Source organism: Apteryx rowi, unplaced genomic scaffold (genome assembly GCF_003343035.1).
Source record: "Apteryx rowi isolate R43461 unplaced genomic scaffold, aptRow1 scaffold_12, whole genome shotgun sequence".
In the NCBI taxonomy this organism is placed as follows: domain Eukaryota; kingdom Metazoa; phylum Chordata; class Aves; order Apterygiformes; family Apterygidae; genus Apteryx; species Apteryx rowi.
Genome location: NW_020447419.1, coordinates 3,320,479 through 3,334,966, shown reverse-complemented (window position 1 = coordinate 3,334,966; position 14,488 = coordinate 3,320,479). Strand labels below are relative to the sequence as shown.

Genomic DNA, 14,488 nt, shown 5'->3' with positions numbered 1-14,488 from the left:
TCTAGCACTTTAGTAGGCATTAGTACTTTATTGCCCAGAGAGCAGTTTACTCACTGAGAGAATTGCTCTTTGGCTAAAGGCCAAGTTGACCTTTTCCAGTGTCCATTGTGATAATGAATATTTGAAATTTTAGAGAAAAATCAAAGGAAAATTTATCCATTCATTATTAACAAAATTAGTTACCCTTTATTTGTTATTTCTGACCACTCTGAATCATGTTTCTAAACTGCCTGATAAATATGCACTTGCAGAATTGAATGCTGAAGTTCAGGCCTTTCAGTAGTACTGTCGGATGTATATTTGTGGAGATGTAAAAATCTGTGTTTTGAGTGTCCCCAAATTCTATTTCCAAGATTTGGGATATGGGCTTTTCAATGCACAGAATTCCTTTTATATGCACCACCAGTTAAAGTGTGGATGAAAGTCTTAGATCCTTTGATTTCAGTGGGGCCGAGATTTCACTTCACGTAATTACTAAGCTTTTACAGCACCTGAGATACCAAAAAGTACTCTAGACATTATTGAGTGCTAGGTTGGAAAAAAATTAATTGAAGTTCCTAATCATAAAAATCTAGAACAGCAGTGCAGAAAATATGATGGTTAATGAGAATTGTTTATACAGAAACTTTCAAGCTTTAATAGTTTCCATATCAAGTGAATACTGAGAAATGGAAAACAGAGCTAACATCCTTCTAATAAAATGTTCAGACCCATTAAAATGCAATTGAAATCAATGGGCCAAGCCAGCTTATGTTATTTGCAAGCCAGTCAGTCTAGAAGCAGCTTTGCATTTTATTTTGATGCCACAGATTAACATTTTCTGAAATTTTCACCTGAAATTTTTATTTTTGTTAGTGTGATTTATTTTTATAAATTTCTATTATTGAAGTCTGAAGCTTCTGCACTGTTACTAGCTAAACTGTCAAGAGTGCCATCTCTCCTGGGAGTGCTGGCCTCAGTGCGGAAAACGCAGCAGTACTCCTGAAAACTTCGCTACAGAGCCTTTTGCACTGCTTGTGTTCTGTGTGGATTTGTCAAGATAAACTCCTGCTTAATGCCTTTGGAAATGCTAAACTTTGAAAAATGTACCAGTTAAACCTGGTTCTCGTTATTCATGCATCATATTTTCTGTACTTTCACACTTTTGTTGCTAGGAATATTTGCATGGAAATGGGATTTTGTTTCTCCAGCAGTTCTTAAATGCCCAGAAAAGAGAACATGAAACTGGTGCCGCCTTTCTCGACAAAGCTGCTCCCCTGTGAATTCAGAGTACCACCGTTTTAGCTTTAGCGACTAAAATACTGTCGTGTCCTGTTTGCCTGCAGAGYGACAGGACTACTGTGGGCTGACCAAGATTAAATCCTGGGTAACGCCTGACTAAGTGTTTAAATAAGTTAAGATTGCATTACCTGAGCACTGACACGTTTTCATATTCACGGCAAGCAAAACTCAGGGAGCTGGTTAGGAGGCTTTTGTCAATTGTTATCATTCGAGACAAGGTGTGTGTTAAAATGAATCCACCTTGACTGTCAGCTCTCAGCTTGAGACTGTAGAGTTGGCTGCTGTAGAAAATTACTCTTTACTGGTAAATAAAGCAAGACTGATCTAGAAGGCACCGATGCACATACTGTTTACTGACACCCTTTTCACAGCAAAATTCTGCTGTCACATTTTAGTTGGTCATTGTTGGGTGTTATGAAACAGCCTCCCTCTTGTCTGCGATATTACCCTCAGAGACTTTCAACAGAAATATGGCTTTGGATTTAAATACAGATTCTTTTCTAAGCAGCAAGGATGCTGTCTTTTTATAGGTATCATTAGTAGTTTAAGATGATGGAGAGAGTAACTATATAGGAAATTATCCCTTAGCAGAACGTTCTTGAATTGTTCCATGTTTGTCACATGTGGTCATTGGCTTTTTACCAGGGAGTTTCTTTTTTGTTGAAGTCGAATTAGACAGAGAATTCGGAGGCTGATAAAGACTGCAATGTCCTAAATTGTCAGAATAATGATGATGATTAGGGGGTTTAGTATATTCAAACAAAAGGTCAAAAAATTTTGGGGAAAGAGAGGTAAAATCTAAAAATCATTTGCAAAGTTTAATCTTCTTTCTACTGAAAGTGTGTTCCTGTGGAATGCTTTCATTCCTGTGAGTGAAAAATTTCTGTTGGAGAAAGGCTTCAGATAGYATCTCKCCTTGTTTTATGAATTAGATGCTTCACAGCCTTTTTTAAAAGRTGTTTTAAAAATGATAGTGAACTACCACAGATTAGAAATCCGCCATCAGCATGTGAGCAGGCTTACAAGACTTAGAAGGAAGATTTATTGGTGAAGTGCATGTTTATTTGTTCCAGTCCTTCATCAGGATGCTGGGGAAACTCATCTGCCAAGTACTCCTTTGCTTATCAGACTTGACCAATGCTTATTCTAGATTAAGTCGGCTCTCACTCGCTGTCACTGGGTTTTCTACTGATCCATTAAATTTTCATTCACCTCCTTTTAATTTTCCTGTCTTTCACCAGGCTCCAATGTTCTCCTGGTCCCGGCTGAGAGATGCTGACCCTGTTCTTCGATGTGAAATGGCCTCTACTGGGGAGGTAGCTTAGCATTTTTTTTCTTCTTTTTTTTTAAACCAAGAGGTCTTTAAACATTAATTTTTAAATGTGAGCTTGTTACAAGCCTGAATCATAACAGAATCTGTAGGTTCTTCAGAAAAACATCTTTCCTATCTGTAAAAAGACATTGTGGAGAACCCAGTTTATTCAGCCACTGGATGTCCCTCTTTAGCTGCGTCTCAGGTTCCTGAGTTGGACCTGCTTGGTGTGACAGCGTAAAATGAGTTTCTTTAAGAGAGCTGTCGGGTTCTGGGACATTCTCAGTGTGTCAGTCCATTTTATGAATCACCTGCTTCTTGACAGACAAGTGTATGCAGCTTTCAAAACCCCCATTGAAGCGTATCAGAATAGCAATATCAAGACTTCATGACCGTTGGTCTTGGAACATACTATTTAATAGCTACAAATATGTGTGGTGATATTTTTGTTGTTGCCTGGTATCAAGGTGTGTCCCAAGGTGCAAAAGGTGAGGAAGAGTGAATAAAATGTGATGGCTGCAGGATTGAGCAGGATGGGAGGGGAGCAGCTGGACTACTTTGCCCACTCTTTCTACAGGTCGGGCTCTGAAGTGCTTCTGAAACGTCTCTCTGCCGTGTGCTTGGGCACACTGTAACAGGCCCAAAGCTGTTCCTATTCCTGCGTAGGCTTGGCGCTCTGGTGTGATGAGAGCCCTGACCCTTTAACGGGTATAGTTTTCCATATACATCACTGAAGAGATCTTAACTCATCTAGAGTAAAGAAGCCTCCAGGTTTGTTTACAAATTATTGCTGATTTGTCAATAGCTTCTGTAGACATATTGACATGATCTTTAAGCTTGCTAGCTCTGTAACTTCTAGAAGAGAGTTGCAGTAGCAAGGGGCTACTGGGCTGAAAAGCTCACTTAAGAAGTGATTAAATACTGAGGCCATTAGAGTAAGCTTAGCTCTGCTCTGTCTTAGCTAGACAGGTGGCAGAGCCTGGGCTGTTCCATTTGACATGAGCTTGGGTATGTCTACATGAGCTGTTCTCATAAGGAAAGACTTACCATTTTAGTGTGAACAAGCAGTAGACCCAGATACATAGCTGGAATAGCCTTAGATTTTCTACTCCCTCCAGAACTGTTTTATTCTGCTCTTTATAATGTGTGTGAAACTAGTATAGCAGAAGATTTCCTCTTAATACAGTTAATGAGCAGGAAAAAGCCAAGTATTCTCCTTATTTTCGGAATAAAATTGACTTCACAGAAAACAAACCAAAAAAAACACCAAACAAAAATAGGATGAAAATGTAACTAAGGGCAAGAATTATTTTTCTGAGCTTTATATGGAGTTAGAGATTATCTTGGTCATAAGGGAGGGATTATTAACTTTTATGAGTTGGAAAGATCTATATTCACAAATGCCGTAAAATGTGACAGTTATGAAGGTCTTTCTTATGAGTGAAGTAAGGATAATAACTCTCTTCTAGTAAAATGCTCAATTATTCCTCAAAGACGTTTTTAACACACGCGACTTGATTTGGGCTTGAATTTGTCACGTCTATTTGGCAAAGATGTATTTTGCTGGCAGTAGCAGTTCCCACATCAGTAGAAATCGCAGTGCTCGGGGTCTCTTGTGTATCATGGTTATTTTGACCACGCTGTAGTGATAAACCTCTGCAGGCGGGCTGGAAACCCTGCTGGGTGGGCTGTCCGTTTTCCTAAAAAAGCCTAGGACATACATAACCCCTCAGAGCCAGATACACTGGAGAACAGACCTAACATTCAGAGCGGTGCTTTTAGGGAAAAGCTGAGAAACAAGTTGTCACGAATTTTTTTTCTCTTCCCTTTTGGGATTTTTTTGTTTGGTTGGGTGTTCTTTTTTTACTTCAGAAGTTTTGGCAAATCATCATTTATTCATCTTGCATGAAATACTGGTTTCTGTTCACCATGGTAACAATGTGACCACGAATGTGAAGGCTCACGCTGTGTTGGGAAGGACCATGAGAGGAAAAGAGAGAAGTTCTCAGTCAGCCCCTCTATCCCATCTGTATATATGTGTAGATTTGTTATTTCAAAGAGAAAAATCTGTCACAATATCTGCTTCTAACTGTTTTTCAACAAACATGGAGTTGGCTAGAAAAAGTGATTTTTTTTTTTTTCCACTTTAAACTGTTACCAAAAATTTTTGCATTCCTCTTTTTGTTATCAAAATTCCAAATTTGGATGAGGAACACAGTTATGTCTTGGAGAAGATCATTACCATATGACCTTCTGTAAGCAACTGAGCTCCACAGAAACTTCTGGATGATGGAGTACTGCTACATGATTTTTATTAATTTATTTATCAAGTTTTTTTTCTTATAAAATAAATTCTTTTGAATTGGTGTGATTGTTTTGTGATTTCCTTTGGTATATATTAACGCTTCACTTGCATTTTCTAAGTCTGTGGAGTTTTAATGGAAGACCATCTTTAAAAGCTATGGTATCTTTCCCCAGGAAGTGCCTGGAAGGACATGACAGCACAAGTGCAGTCTTGGCACAGTTTGCTCCATACACACACAGAAACGTGCCTGCCTGCATGACTCTCATTGGTACTTAAGCATTATATAATGTTAAACATTTTGCAGCGCACTCACAAACACTGTGGAGCAGAAGCTGTGTACACCATCCACATAACTCATAGCAAAATCAATTGCTGTTACTCCTTGGTGTGCTGTTTAAAACTAACGTGTTGCTTATTCCTTTATTATTGCTTCATTAAAATCATGAGATTTGTCTGCAATGATTTTCTAGGCTTTTTTTTTCCCCTTGCCTGCAGACTCCGGGGAAAAAAGAGTCTGATTCTGTGTGAAGAAGTCAAAAGAGCATATTCAAATGTTTTATTCCTCTTTCTTTTTAAAGCATATATGTATTTTTTTTTCTGATGCCTTTTTCTATGTGCCTTTTTGCAGGTTGCCTGCTTTGGGGAGGATGTGAACTCTGCCTTCCAGAAGGCTATGCTTGCCACAGGGTTTACGTTTCCTAAAAAGGGAATTCTGATCGGAATCCAGGTGAGTCTGAAAAATCAAAGCTGTGAAAGACTGACACAGAGGGACTTTAACTGTTGCTTTATTTTCAGTCACATATCTTTATGGCTTAAATGAGAGATGTCCGCTTAAATGCATTTCCCTACAGTCCATCCTGAAATGTGACAGGACAGCGGGAAACAAACACAAAAGAGGGATCTTTTGTGGATTCCCTGGGGCTAGCCCCCTTCTTTCCTCCACTCCTCCTAGTTTGCAGTGGGAGCTGCAGAGGTTTGCTGAAGGCCAGTCCCTTGGATCCCTGCAAGCAGAGGTCTGGGGTTGGGGAATTGGAAAGGAGCCACCTTCCTGCAGTGGGTAAAAGTTCGTAGACKATCTGCTCAAAGAGACCTCCCAGCTGGAACCAGCATACATCTGTGTAGTCACATTTTGCTTTCCCTGTCTTGCCGGAGCTCTCTTGCGCTCCCCAGAGCGCTCTCCTCCTAGGGACTGCATCTCTGATGCATATTCTGCTGCTCCAGTGAGTCTGTATGAGACTAGAGCCTGAATTTGGGGGTTTCATCTCTTGCTGTCGGCATCCCTCAAAGCTGCTTTACATGGCTGGAAGTTTAAACAGTGTCATAGTGGGAACGTCCTTCGGTACAGTGGCTTCTGCAAAGAGCCTTTCCTGAGGGAGTTCCTGGTGGATTTGCCTTGGGAACAGCACAGCTCCGCTTACAGTTCTGGATCAGTAAAGAGAATATGCATTTCAGGATGAAAAAGTAGCCTGGCAGAAAAGCAAAAGGGTTGATTCTCTATCATGGAGTAATAACCAACTGTGAGAGATGCTGAAGTTGGATACACTTTTAAACTTTGCACTGTGTGTGTTTCCCAAAAAATCGGTTGTTTCCTCTGTAAGTAGAACATTCTTGGGCCCCATAAAGACAACTGATTGCCCTCTGCCATCTTCCTGTTGTGTTTGTAATAAGCTTATGCCCTGCATGATTGCAGAAAGCCAGTAAACAAAAAAGTAGAACGTATGAATTCTCCAAGCAGAACATGGGTGTATAAAGTATGTTGGGCTGTCTGTGCCAGCCGAGGGTGTGAAGGAAGAGGGTGAGAACTGGCCAGCAAGGAACATGTCTTCTGCTAGCACAGATGACCACTTCTTCCTTAAAAAAAATTGTGTATATACAGGAATTGAAACCATTGCTAGAAGTTACCTCAAATTAGCAGGAAAGTCTTGGATATCTACCTAGATAAAGTTAGAGTTCAGTATGAAACTCTGGTCAGTTGGTACCTTTGCATCTAATCACTACAATATTAAGATTTTAAAACAGCAGTTAAAAAGGGGAAAAGAAAAGCCAAGAAAAGAAAAAAGAGCCCAGTGTCTAAAATTCAAGCCTGTTTGCCTGGTGGTAGTTAAAAGGGAACAGGCAGCAAAGAGTAATTTTAGCTAAATAAAGCATTTGTGTAACTTCTGTGTCAGTATCTGTTAAACTGAGCCAAATGTTCTTTGTACAAAGGTCTTCAGGAAAAAGAAAAAAAAAAACGAAAAAGAAAGCTAAAACAACCCCAGAAGCCCCATCCCCCAAGCCTTTTATAAGTAACAAGCTTCTGTCCTTTTTAATGAGTGGTTTATAGTTCATTTTCTTGCAAAAGGAACCGGAAAACAACAGATCAGTCACTTAAAGGTCTCTCTTTATCTCAGAAAATTTCGTATATAATTAAACTCCAAAACAAGAAGTGTAAAGCTAATGCTGAGGACCAAATACTGCTCTCTCACCTCTCTGGAGTTTGTCCCATACCCACCTTTCAGTGGTCTTTTTTGAAGTCTGCCGGGTCTGCAGGCAGARAGGAGAAATGAAGCCTCGTAAGAGGGGAAGGTTGCAATCCTGATCTAGACCCGATGCATAAACTACGCGTACCGTCTTCCCCGAGTACAGGCTGGAGAAAAGAGGAGCCCTTCTCTGCAGAAACCAGAGGCATGAGRACAGTGGCAGCAGGTGGACTGTAAACACCAGCAGCGTTGTTCCATTTTAATTGCATACGTGAGGACRTCTACCTCAAGCTGGCAAGGTGGCAACGTATCCTCATAGGAGAGGTACTGGCTCAGAGACAACTGAAGCCACCCCCTGTGGTTGCTGGAGACGTCGCAGCACACAGGAACGCGGATCCCTCTGCTCCCCAGGCTTTCAGCTGCAGCATCATTTCTGTTAGCTGCTCTCACGCACCCAAGGCTGATTCCTGGCAGGAGCATGTACACCAGCCCACTCAGTAAACTGTGAGGAAGGTGCTATGTTTCATCTGCAGTGGATGACAAACTCAAAACATACTCCCTTTTGGAGATTTCTTTGCTTAGTGATTAGCTGCTTTCTCTGATTTTAGACTGGACTTTTAGGTCTTATGTAAATAGAAATAAGCAAATARTGGTGAAGCCTGCTTCCTTCAGATGTGTCTAAGGAGACCCTGACTCAATATGTTTAAGTTATTCGGTACAGCACACCTTTGTGTCATTRGTATTAGTTATGTAGAGATGAGCGGAGGTTGCCTTCTTGAGCGGTAGTCACATAGATGTGACTTTAGCAACTAGAGCAGAGAAGGAGATCTTAGTTTCCTTGCAAACTGGAGCATTTTGTGAATCAGGAGTCAAATGGCTGTAATGTGAATTTTTGATCCACAGCCAAAACAGGTCTCAGTATGCCCAGGGAATGAAACCCAGCCTTGCTGAGAGGCTTCCAGTTTGGTATACTAATAGTTTGCAATTCCTGTGGTAAATCCTACTAAGGCCACTTAAAAATGTGGCTAACTAATCATCTTGAAGGTCCAAGAGGCAAGCAGTCCTTTACATCTGCGTGATGTGAGGCAGGTTGRGTTACCAGCCTGGTCCACAAACCCACCGGCTTGTCCTGGAGTTGTTAGCACTGTCTGACCAGGTGTGACTCGAGGTTCCCCGGGGTTTCAAAGGTCCAATGTGCTCCCGGGGCAAATGGAGCACGGCTGTCTCGTTAGACAAGTGGATCTCTGCCAGTTTATGCAAGCTGATCATCTGACCTCCTTTCTTTTCACAATTTGGAGAAATCTATGATGCTGAAACCCTGAGTCTGCCATTAAATAATTTATATTTTATGCAAGAGGAGTTGAAAAGCTCATTTTATTTTATTCCCTGATTGGGCTATTCAGTCGTATCTCTGGGATGGAGTGCATCTGTTTTACATCTGTGCTGGTGACCACGAGATGCGGAAAACATTAATGGAGTATTTTATTTTTAAATCCCGCCATTCCAAGTCTGTTGCTTCAAGGTAATCTTCTGCCATATCTATTGCCTTAGTTCATTAGGTTCAAAAAGTCTTGCATGCTCTACAGTGGACTTGGATACAGCGTTCAAGACTAGATGAACTAGTTTCATTCTGAGCTTGATCTTAGTAAAAACTGGTATAGCTATACTGAAATAACTGAGGATTGAGCCCTTTACAAATAGCAAGGCATGCTAGCAAATGTGGGAGAGAGGTTATAAGAAATAGAACTTTTCCTATAAAGGAAAAAGAATACTCTTCTCCTGCAATAAATATCTTGCACTAAATAAATCTGCTTGTACTTTTCACCTTTAGTAACTAATGGTTTCTTACACAGGTTCTTTCAGTCAGCTTGTAAATCTGCGGCTGCTCCGATGCAAGCTGACAGCTGTAATTTCTTTTCATGGAGAGGCTGTTTTATGTGTCACAAGTGTTCAGTACATGTTTGRTAGAAGTTTATAATACTGTTGTGAAAGCCAACCCTCCTGACCAGAAGGCAGAACGGTTCTCTCTGACTGGGAAGCTGCCAACCCTGTCACATTGTATATTTATATTTTCCAGTTAGTGTACAGAATGGAACGGCTTTAAAATGAGGTTCTTTCCAGGTCTGCAGTGCTCAAAAAACCTGTTGACTCCTTTTCTTCATAGGAAATAGTTCACCTTTCAGAATACTGCTGTCTTGCCCAGGCAGGTTAAGGCTATCAGTAGTGCCAGCAGGGAGAAGGGAGCTTGCAGTAATCCTATCTGCAAAAGCCCAGACCATGCTAGGGTTAAAAGTGAGATTCAGGCTGGCTTTGAAATGAGAAGGGCATACGTTGCTTTTGATCTTTGCATTGCTATACCTTCAACATCCAGAAGAAAATATATGCCAGCATCAAATTTCTGCTCACATTTTGCTCTGAAATGGCTGGCTCAGGAGCAGACTGCCTACAAGAGGTCGTCTCATCTTTATTTCTTCTGAACAACTGTTGGATCTGGGTGTGCCTTACGAGAGAGCTTCTCAGATGTGCCTTAAGTGCCTGAGTATTCAGGTCCTCGTGGGGATGGGGCATCCCAGTCTCTCAAGTGGTTTTGTATTTTACGTTTCCACRCGCCCATGGGAGTGAGAAATGAACTCCTGCCTAAACATGATCCTGCCAGTTTACAACTTCAGTCAACAACTTCATCGTGCCAGTTTGCAAACAGAGCATCCAAAGGCAGCCCAAAGCCTGTTCATATTTGCCATTTGCCAGAATGGAAGGCCAAATGTTTGGGCAGTGACAGAAAAAACACTTAATTAAGAATGCTACTTAATTAAGTAGGCGTCTCTGGTTGGTGAATTTGAGAAGATGATTGCCCTGATATTTAATATACAGGGCTGTTTTGTAATTGCAGCAAAACTTAATATGGGAACACATACCCTGGTGCTGTAACAAAGCATGTCTCAGCTAGGAGTGACTTTGGGTTTCAGTCTCCAGACAGTTTTCTTGGCATGCCGCTGTACACACGCATGCACACACGCATGTGCACAGGCAGACCAGGCACAGAAAAGTGCATTTGCCTCTTTGCACAGTCTGTAGAGCTGGGTTGCCCAATGAAACACTCTGCTTCTAAATCCTAACTTTGATGCTTTATCTTATGAATTTCTTTTTCAGGATTCCTTCCGCTCAAGATTCCTCAGTGTGGCAGAACTACTTCACAAGGAAGGTTTGAAGGTAGGTGGTTTGGGTACTTAAAGCCAGAGAGCTTTCTAAATCTGAAATGTCATCAGCCAGCTATGGGAAAGAAGAACTTCAGAGCTGATTTAGGGGCAGAGAAAACAGAGGAAATTTTTAAAGTACAGCAGGGATTTTTAGCTGAGTGATCCATAAAGCCAGTGGGTATCATGCAACCAAAAGTCTTCATAATTATTTACTTGAACAAATGGAATTAAGTCACGAACAGCCCTGGCTCTGCTATCAGCCTGCAGCCAGGATATCACATGATAAATCCCTCCAAGTTGTCCAAGAAACAAAACTGCCAGTCAGGCTGTTGTGTATGGGAGGAGGGGAAGGAGGGGAAACCCTTTATATAGGGAAGGTCTTTACAGTATTTCATCTCAATGATACTTGCAAGCTGTGGCTGAATGAATTTTGTGCTGGTTTGCATTTCTCTTGTAACTCTYTTCTGCATCATTTTGTATCCGTATCCCTGCTGAAAGTAAATGCTGTGATCATAGAAAATTGAGGAGTGCTTTTTAGTATTAAGTATTTAAGTGCTGTTTGTGGGTAGCTCAGTGGCATTAGTGTAACTGTTGGATTTACAGTTCCACCTTTCAAGACTTAGGTGCTAGGCAAATAAAAAAAAAAAAATAGGCTCAGTCACTTAGACTGAATTGTAAGACCTGTTGAAAGTCAGAGGGATTTAGGTTTTCCTAACTGCCTCTGGATGTGTTACTACCACTCATTGACTATCATCTGTCAGCAGATCACAGATAACAGAAAATGGGGAAAGTCATGCTGTTCTGTCTCTCTTTTTATATGGAGAGACACCCATGCAATGAAAAATGCCCTCYAAAATCAGTTCTGACAACCAGACTGAACGCTGGGTCTGACCCACATGGGTTAAATGAAAAGTTTTTGTATTATAAAGCACACAGTAACCTGTTTTCCCTTGACAGCTTTATGCCACAGAAGCAACTTCTGACTGGCTCAATGCTAACAGTATCCCAGCAACTTCTGTGGCGTGGCCATCGCAGGAAGGCCAGAGTCCCAGGCTCCCTTCGGTCAGGAGGTAAGGGCAACACTCGGCTCATCAAAGCTGTGTTAGAGAGGTAAGGTGCAAATTCCTGGTCCTGTTGAGATCAGGGATAGTGACTGTAATGGGACTTCAGGGATCCATCCCAAAGTTTCATTTTACTCGGTTCTGCTTGCGGTTGCCACAGCAGGGAGACTTTGGCTTAATTAATGAACATCTCATTGAACAGTCCTGATTAATATGGCATGGATGTATTTCTCCATGTTAAATTTTTTTTTAAGCAAGAGCACACGGGATCTGAATATTTAGCCTTTAATGATACTGAGTCATGTGTTTAATGGAGTTGTGCTGAGTTGTATGAAGGTTGAATTTTGCTTTGTATTGCTAAATGGGACAGAAACAAAGCCCGCATTGCAGCTTGGTACCTTAACCCTTCAATCTTTCTTTCTTAAGATGCAAGACTTAAAATAAATAAATAAATAAATAAAGGCTAAGCTCAAACGAAAATCTTCAGTGTTGTTTAGTTGCATGCCTGTGCTATTCATTGTAGAATTTTGTTAAGCAAGATGCACGGTGATACTGTCTTGTGCATTGTCTCTTTCAGGCTGGTAAGGGATAGGAAAATAGATCTGGTGATTAACCTGCCTGACAGCAGCACCAAGTTTGTCCATGATAATTATGTGATCCGGCGGCTGGCTATCGACAGTGGGATTGCTCTGCTCACTAATTTCCAGGTACTTTCCAGGTCATTCTTTCTCCTCTTAGTCACAGGAGCCCTCAGAGCTTTCCAAGCACTTGTGACCTTAGGTTTCAGTGGATGGGGGCCCTTATTATCTTTGAGAAAAAATAATGTGGCTGAAAATCATGGCAACACAATTGTTYGAATATATTTTCTTTGTGCTACTATGCAAAGTAACATTGCTCAAAGCAAAACAAAAAAAGGGAAATTTGGAGTCCTGTACTGAAGCCCGAGGTTGCTTCTGTTTCATTTTTGGTTCAGAGCAAACTCCCTGCAGAGGATTCCCTGTAACATGTTTAAATTGTGAGTGGGAACAGTCTTTTAGTAGGAAGTCTTGCCAGTACAGGTCCTTAAAGTTTAGAGCAGGTTGGAGCTGTACTTTCTTGGATGATTCTTAGGGCAATCCAATTCCAGAACACCATCCAGGTGGAAATGCTGCCTGTGGGTTTAGTCCTGTTGTAGTCCCCAGCTGCCAAACATTCTGTGTTTTGTTGTTCCTGACAACCCCCTTTCGCTTATTGATAGGGGAAGGAACATTTAGTAATGCAAAGTGGGACTCCTGCTGCCAGCAATACCTCAACTTCCTTTACAAGTGGCTTCAACTGTCACAAAAGGGCCTCATCTGGCTCTCATTAAACACAGCAGCCAAATTCCTGTTGATTTTAGTGAGTGCTGACTTGGAACCCAATGACTTGAACTGATGTCTAGCTGTGCAAAATCTTCTGCTGTGATTTGAGTGAATGGAGAGCAGAGAGAGTGCCAAGCTCTAAGTTCACAGACGGGATAATGCCAAGCATGATTACTACGAATGGGAAATCGAAAAACCATCCTCTGCCTACAAGCAAAACGCACACTGACAACCAGAAAGGTGGTCCCCATCCAAAATYTATTGCCACACCTGCTTGATATGTTTAACTGAGCCCCTCTGATTGCRGAGTTCAAATCTCTTGAGTGTGAGAGGGGAAAACAGCCCTGTTTTCTTTTAAAGGCTTGGACTGTAGGGAGAAGCAACATCTCTCATCGTACAGAGCTATCTTGCCCAAGACAGCCAGCACCTCCATGTACCTCTCTCTGGGCAGCAGGCTCTGGGGCTGAGGCCAACCTCCATGCACAGTCGCTTTGACATTGGTATTGACTTGGATGGATTTGAGGGCTGAACCTGCACAGGGTAGCTGCAGGGGGAGATTGTCAAAGAGTGGATCCTGCTCTATTACTCAGCCTTCTGCAGAAGGTCTTGCAATGCTCAGTCTTCCTCTGCTTCATATTCACAGGTGACAAAGCTTTTTGCTGAAGCTATCAAGTACTCTGGGAAATTGGACTCCAAGAGTCTCTTCCACTACAGACAGTTTGACAGTGGAGACCAAGCATAGAAGAGCTATCCCCAACCTGCAATCTTATCGCTTCTGACACTACGAAAGAGAGGGGATCTCGGACCATCCACCTAACCATCTTTCCATGTATTTTATAGCATCTTCAGTGTTTGTCTTTCCATCTTACAGAGACTAATACCCAGCCAATACTTTTGATTGAGATGTTTATTGGAAAGCCATCCTCTCCTCAGCCTCTACGCCCTCTTTTCCCCATTTCCACTTAGGAGCAAATATTAGTTTGCTAATAGATCTGGATGTCACCATAGCAAAGGAGATGGAAGGAGATGCAAATGATCCTACGTGGGGGTAGTTCCTTCTTTTTATAATCAAGCCTGCTCCTCCTTTGAAGGTCTTTCCTTGGGTCCATACCTGCAGCCATTCTCATGCTGCACTGCTAGAGCCTGGCCCCAAGCTTCCATAGCACAACAGATAGTTTTCTCTTTCCATTGCTGATTATTGAGGATTTTTTGACTTTTTTCCTTATATAACAATTAGCCTTCCTCCTCCTTGATCCACCATGAACATCTGCTGTGGTGCAGAACTGCTGAGGGTCATGACTGACAGGAGCTCTTTAAAGATGAAAGAATACGAATCCCCCACTATTCCATGACAGCAAGTGACAGGCACGATGCAGCTACTTTTTGTTTGTTTTTTAACCCTGGCCAAGCATCATCTTTTGCAGCCTGCAGATTTGTTGGGAGAGGAAGGCTGTATGTGTATGTGTGCTGGAATTGCTTCCAAGTTCGGCTTAGTCCTTCAGGCTCTCTCCTTTTTTTTTTTTTTTTTTTTTT

The 14,488-nt window shown here is 41.6% G+C and overlaps 1 protein-coding gene across 1 annotated transcript in view; it reads left to right on the top strand.

Annotated features, from left to right (window-relative positions):
- The window catches only part of CPS1 (carbamoyl-phosphate synthase 1), a 97,720-nt gene extending 84,023 nt beyond the window's left edge, over window positions 1-13,697 (top strand). Inside the window, exons 33-38 of the mRNA XM_026088842.1 lie at window positions 2,523-2,597; window positions 5,527-5,625; window positions 10,508-10,567; window positions 11,512-11,624; window positions 12,193-12,322; window positions 13,599-13,697. Of these exons, the coding sequence (XP_025944627.1) occupies window positions 2,523-2,597; window positions 5,527-5,625; window positions 10,508-10,567; window positions 11,512-11,624; window positions 12,193-12,322; window positions 13,599-13,697 (576 nt within the window). The remainder of the gene's footprint in view (window positions 1-2,522; window positions 2,598-5,526; window positions 5,626-10,507; window positions 10,568-11,511; window positions 11,625-12,192; window positions 12,323-13,598) is intronic.
- The last annotated feature ends 791 nt before the right edge of the window (window positions 13,698-14,488 follow it).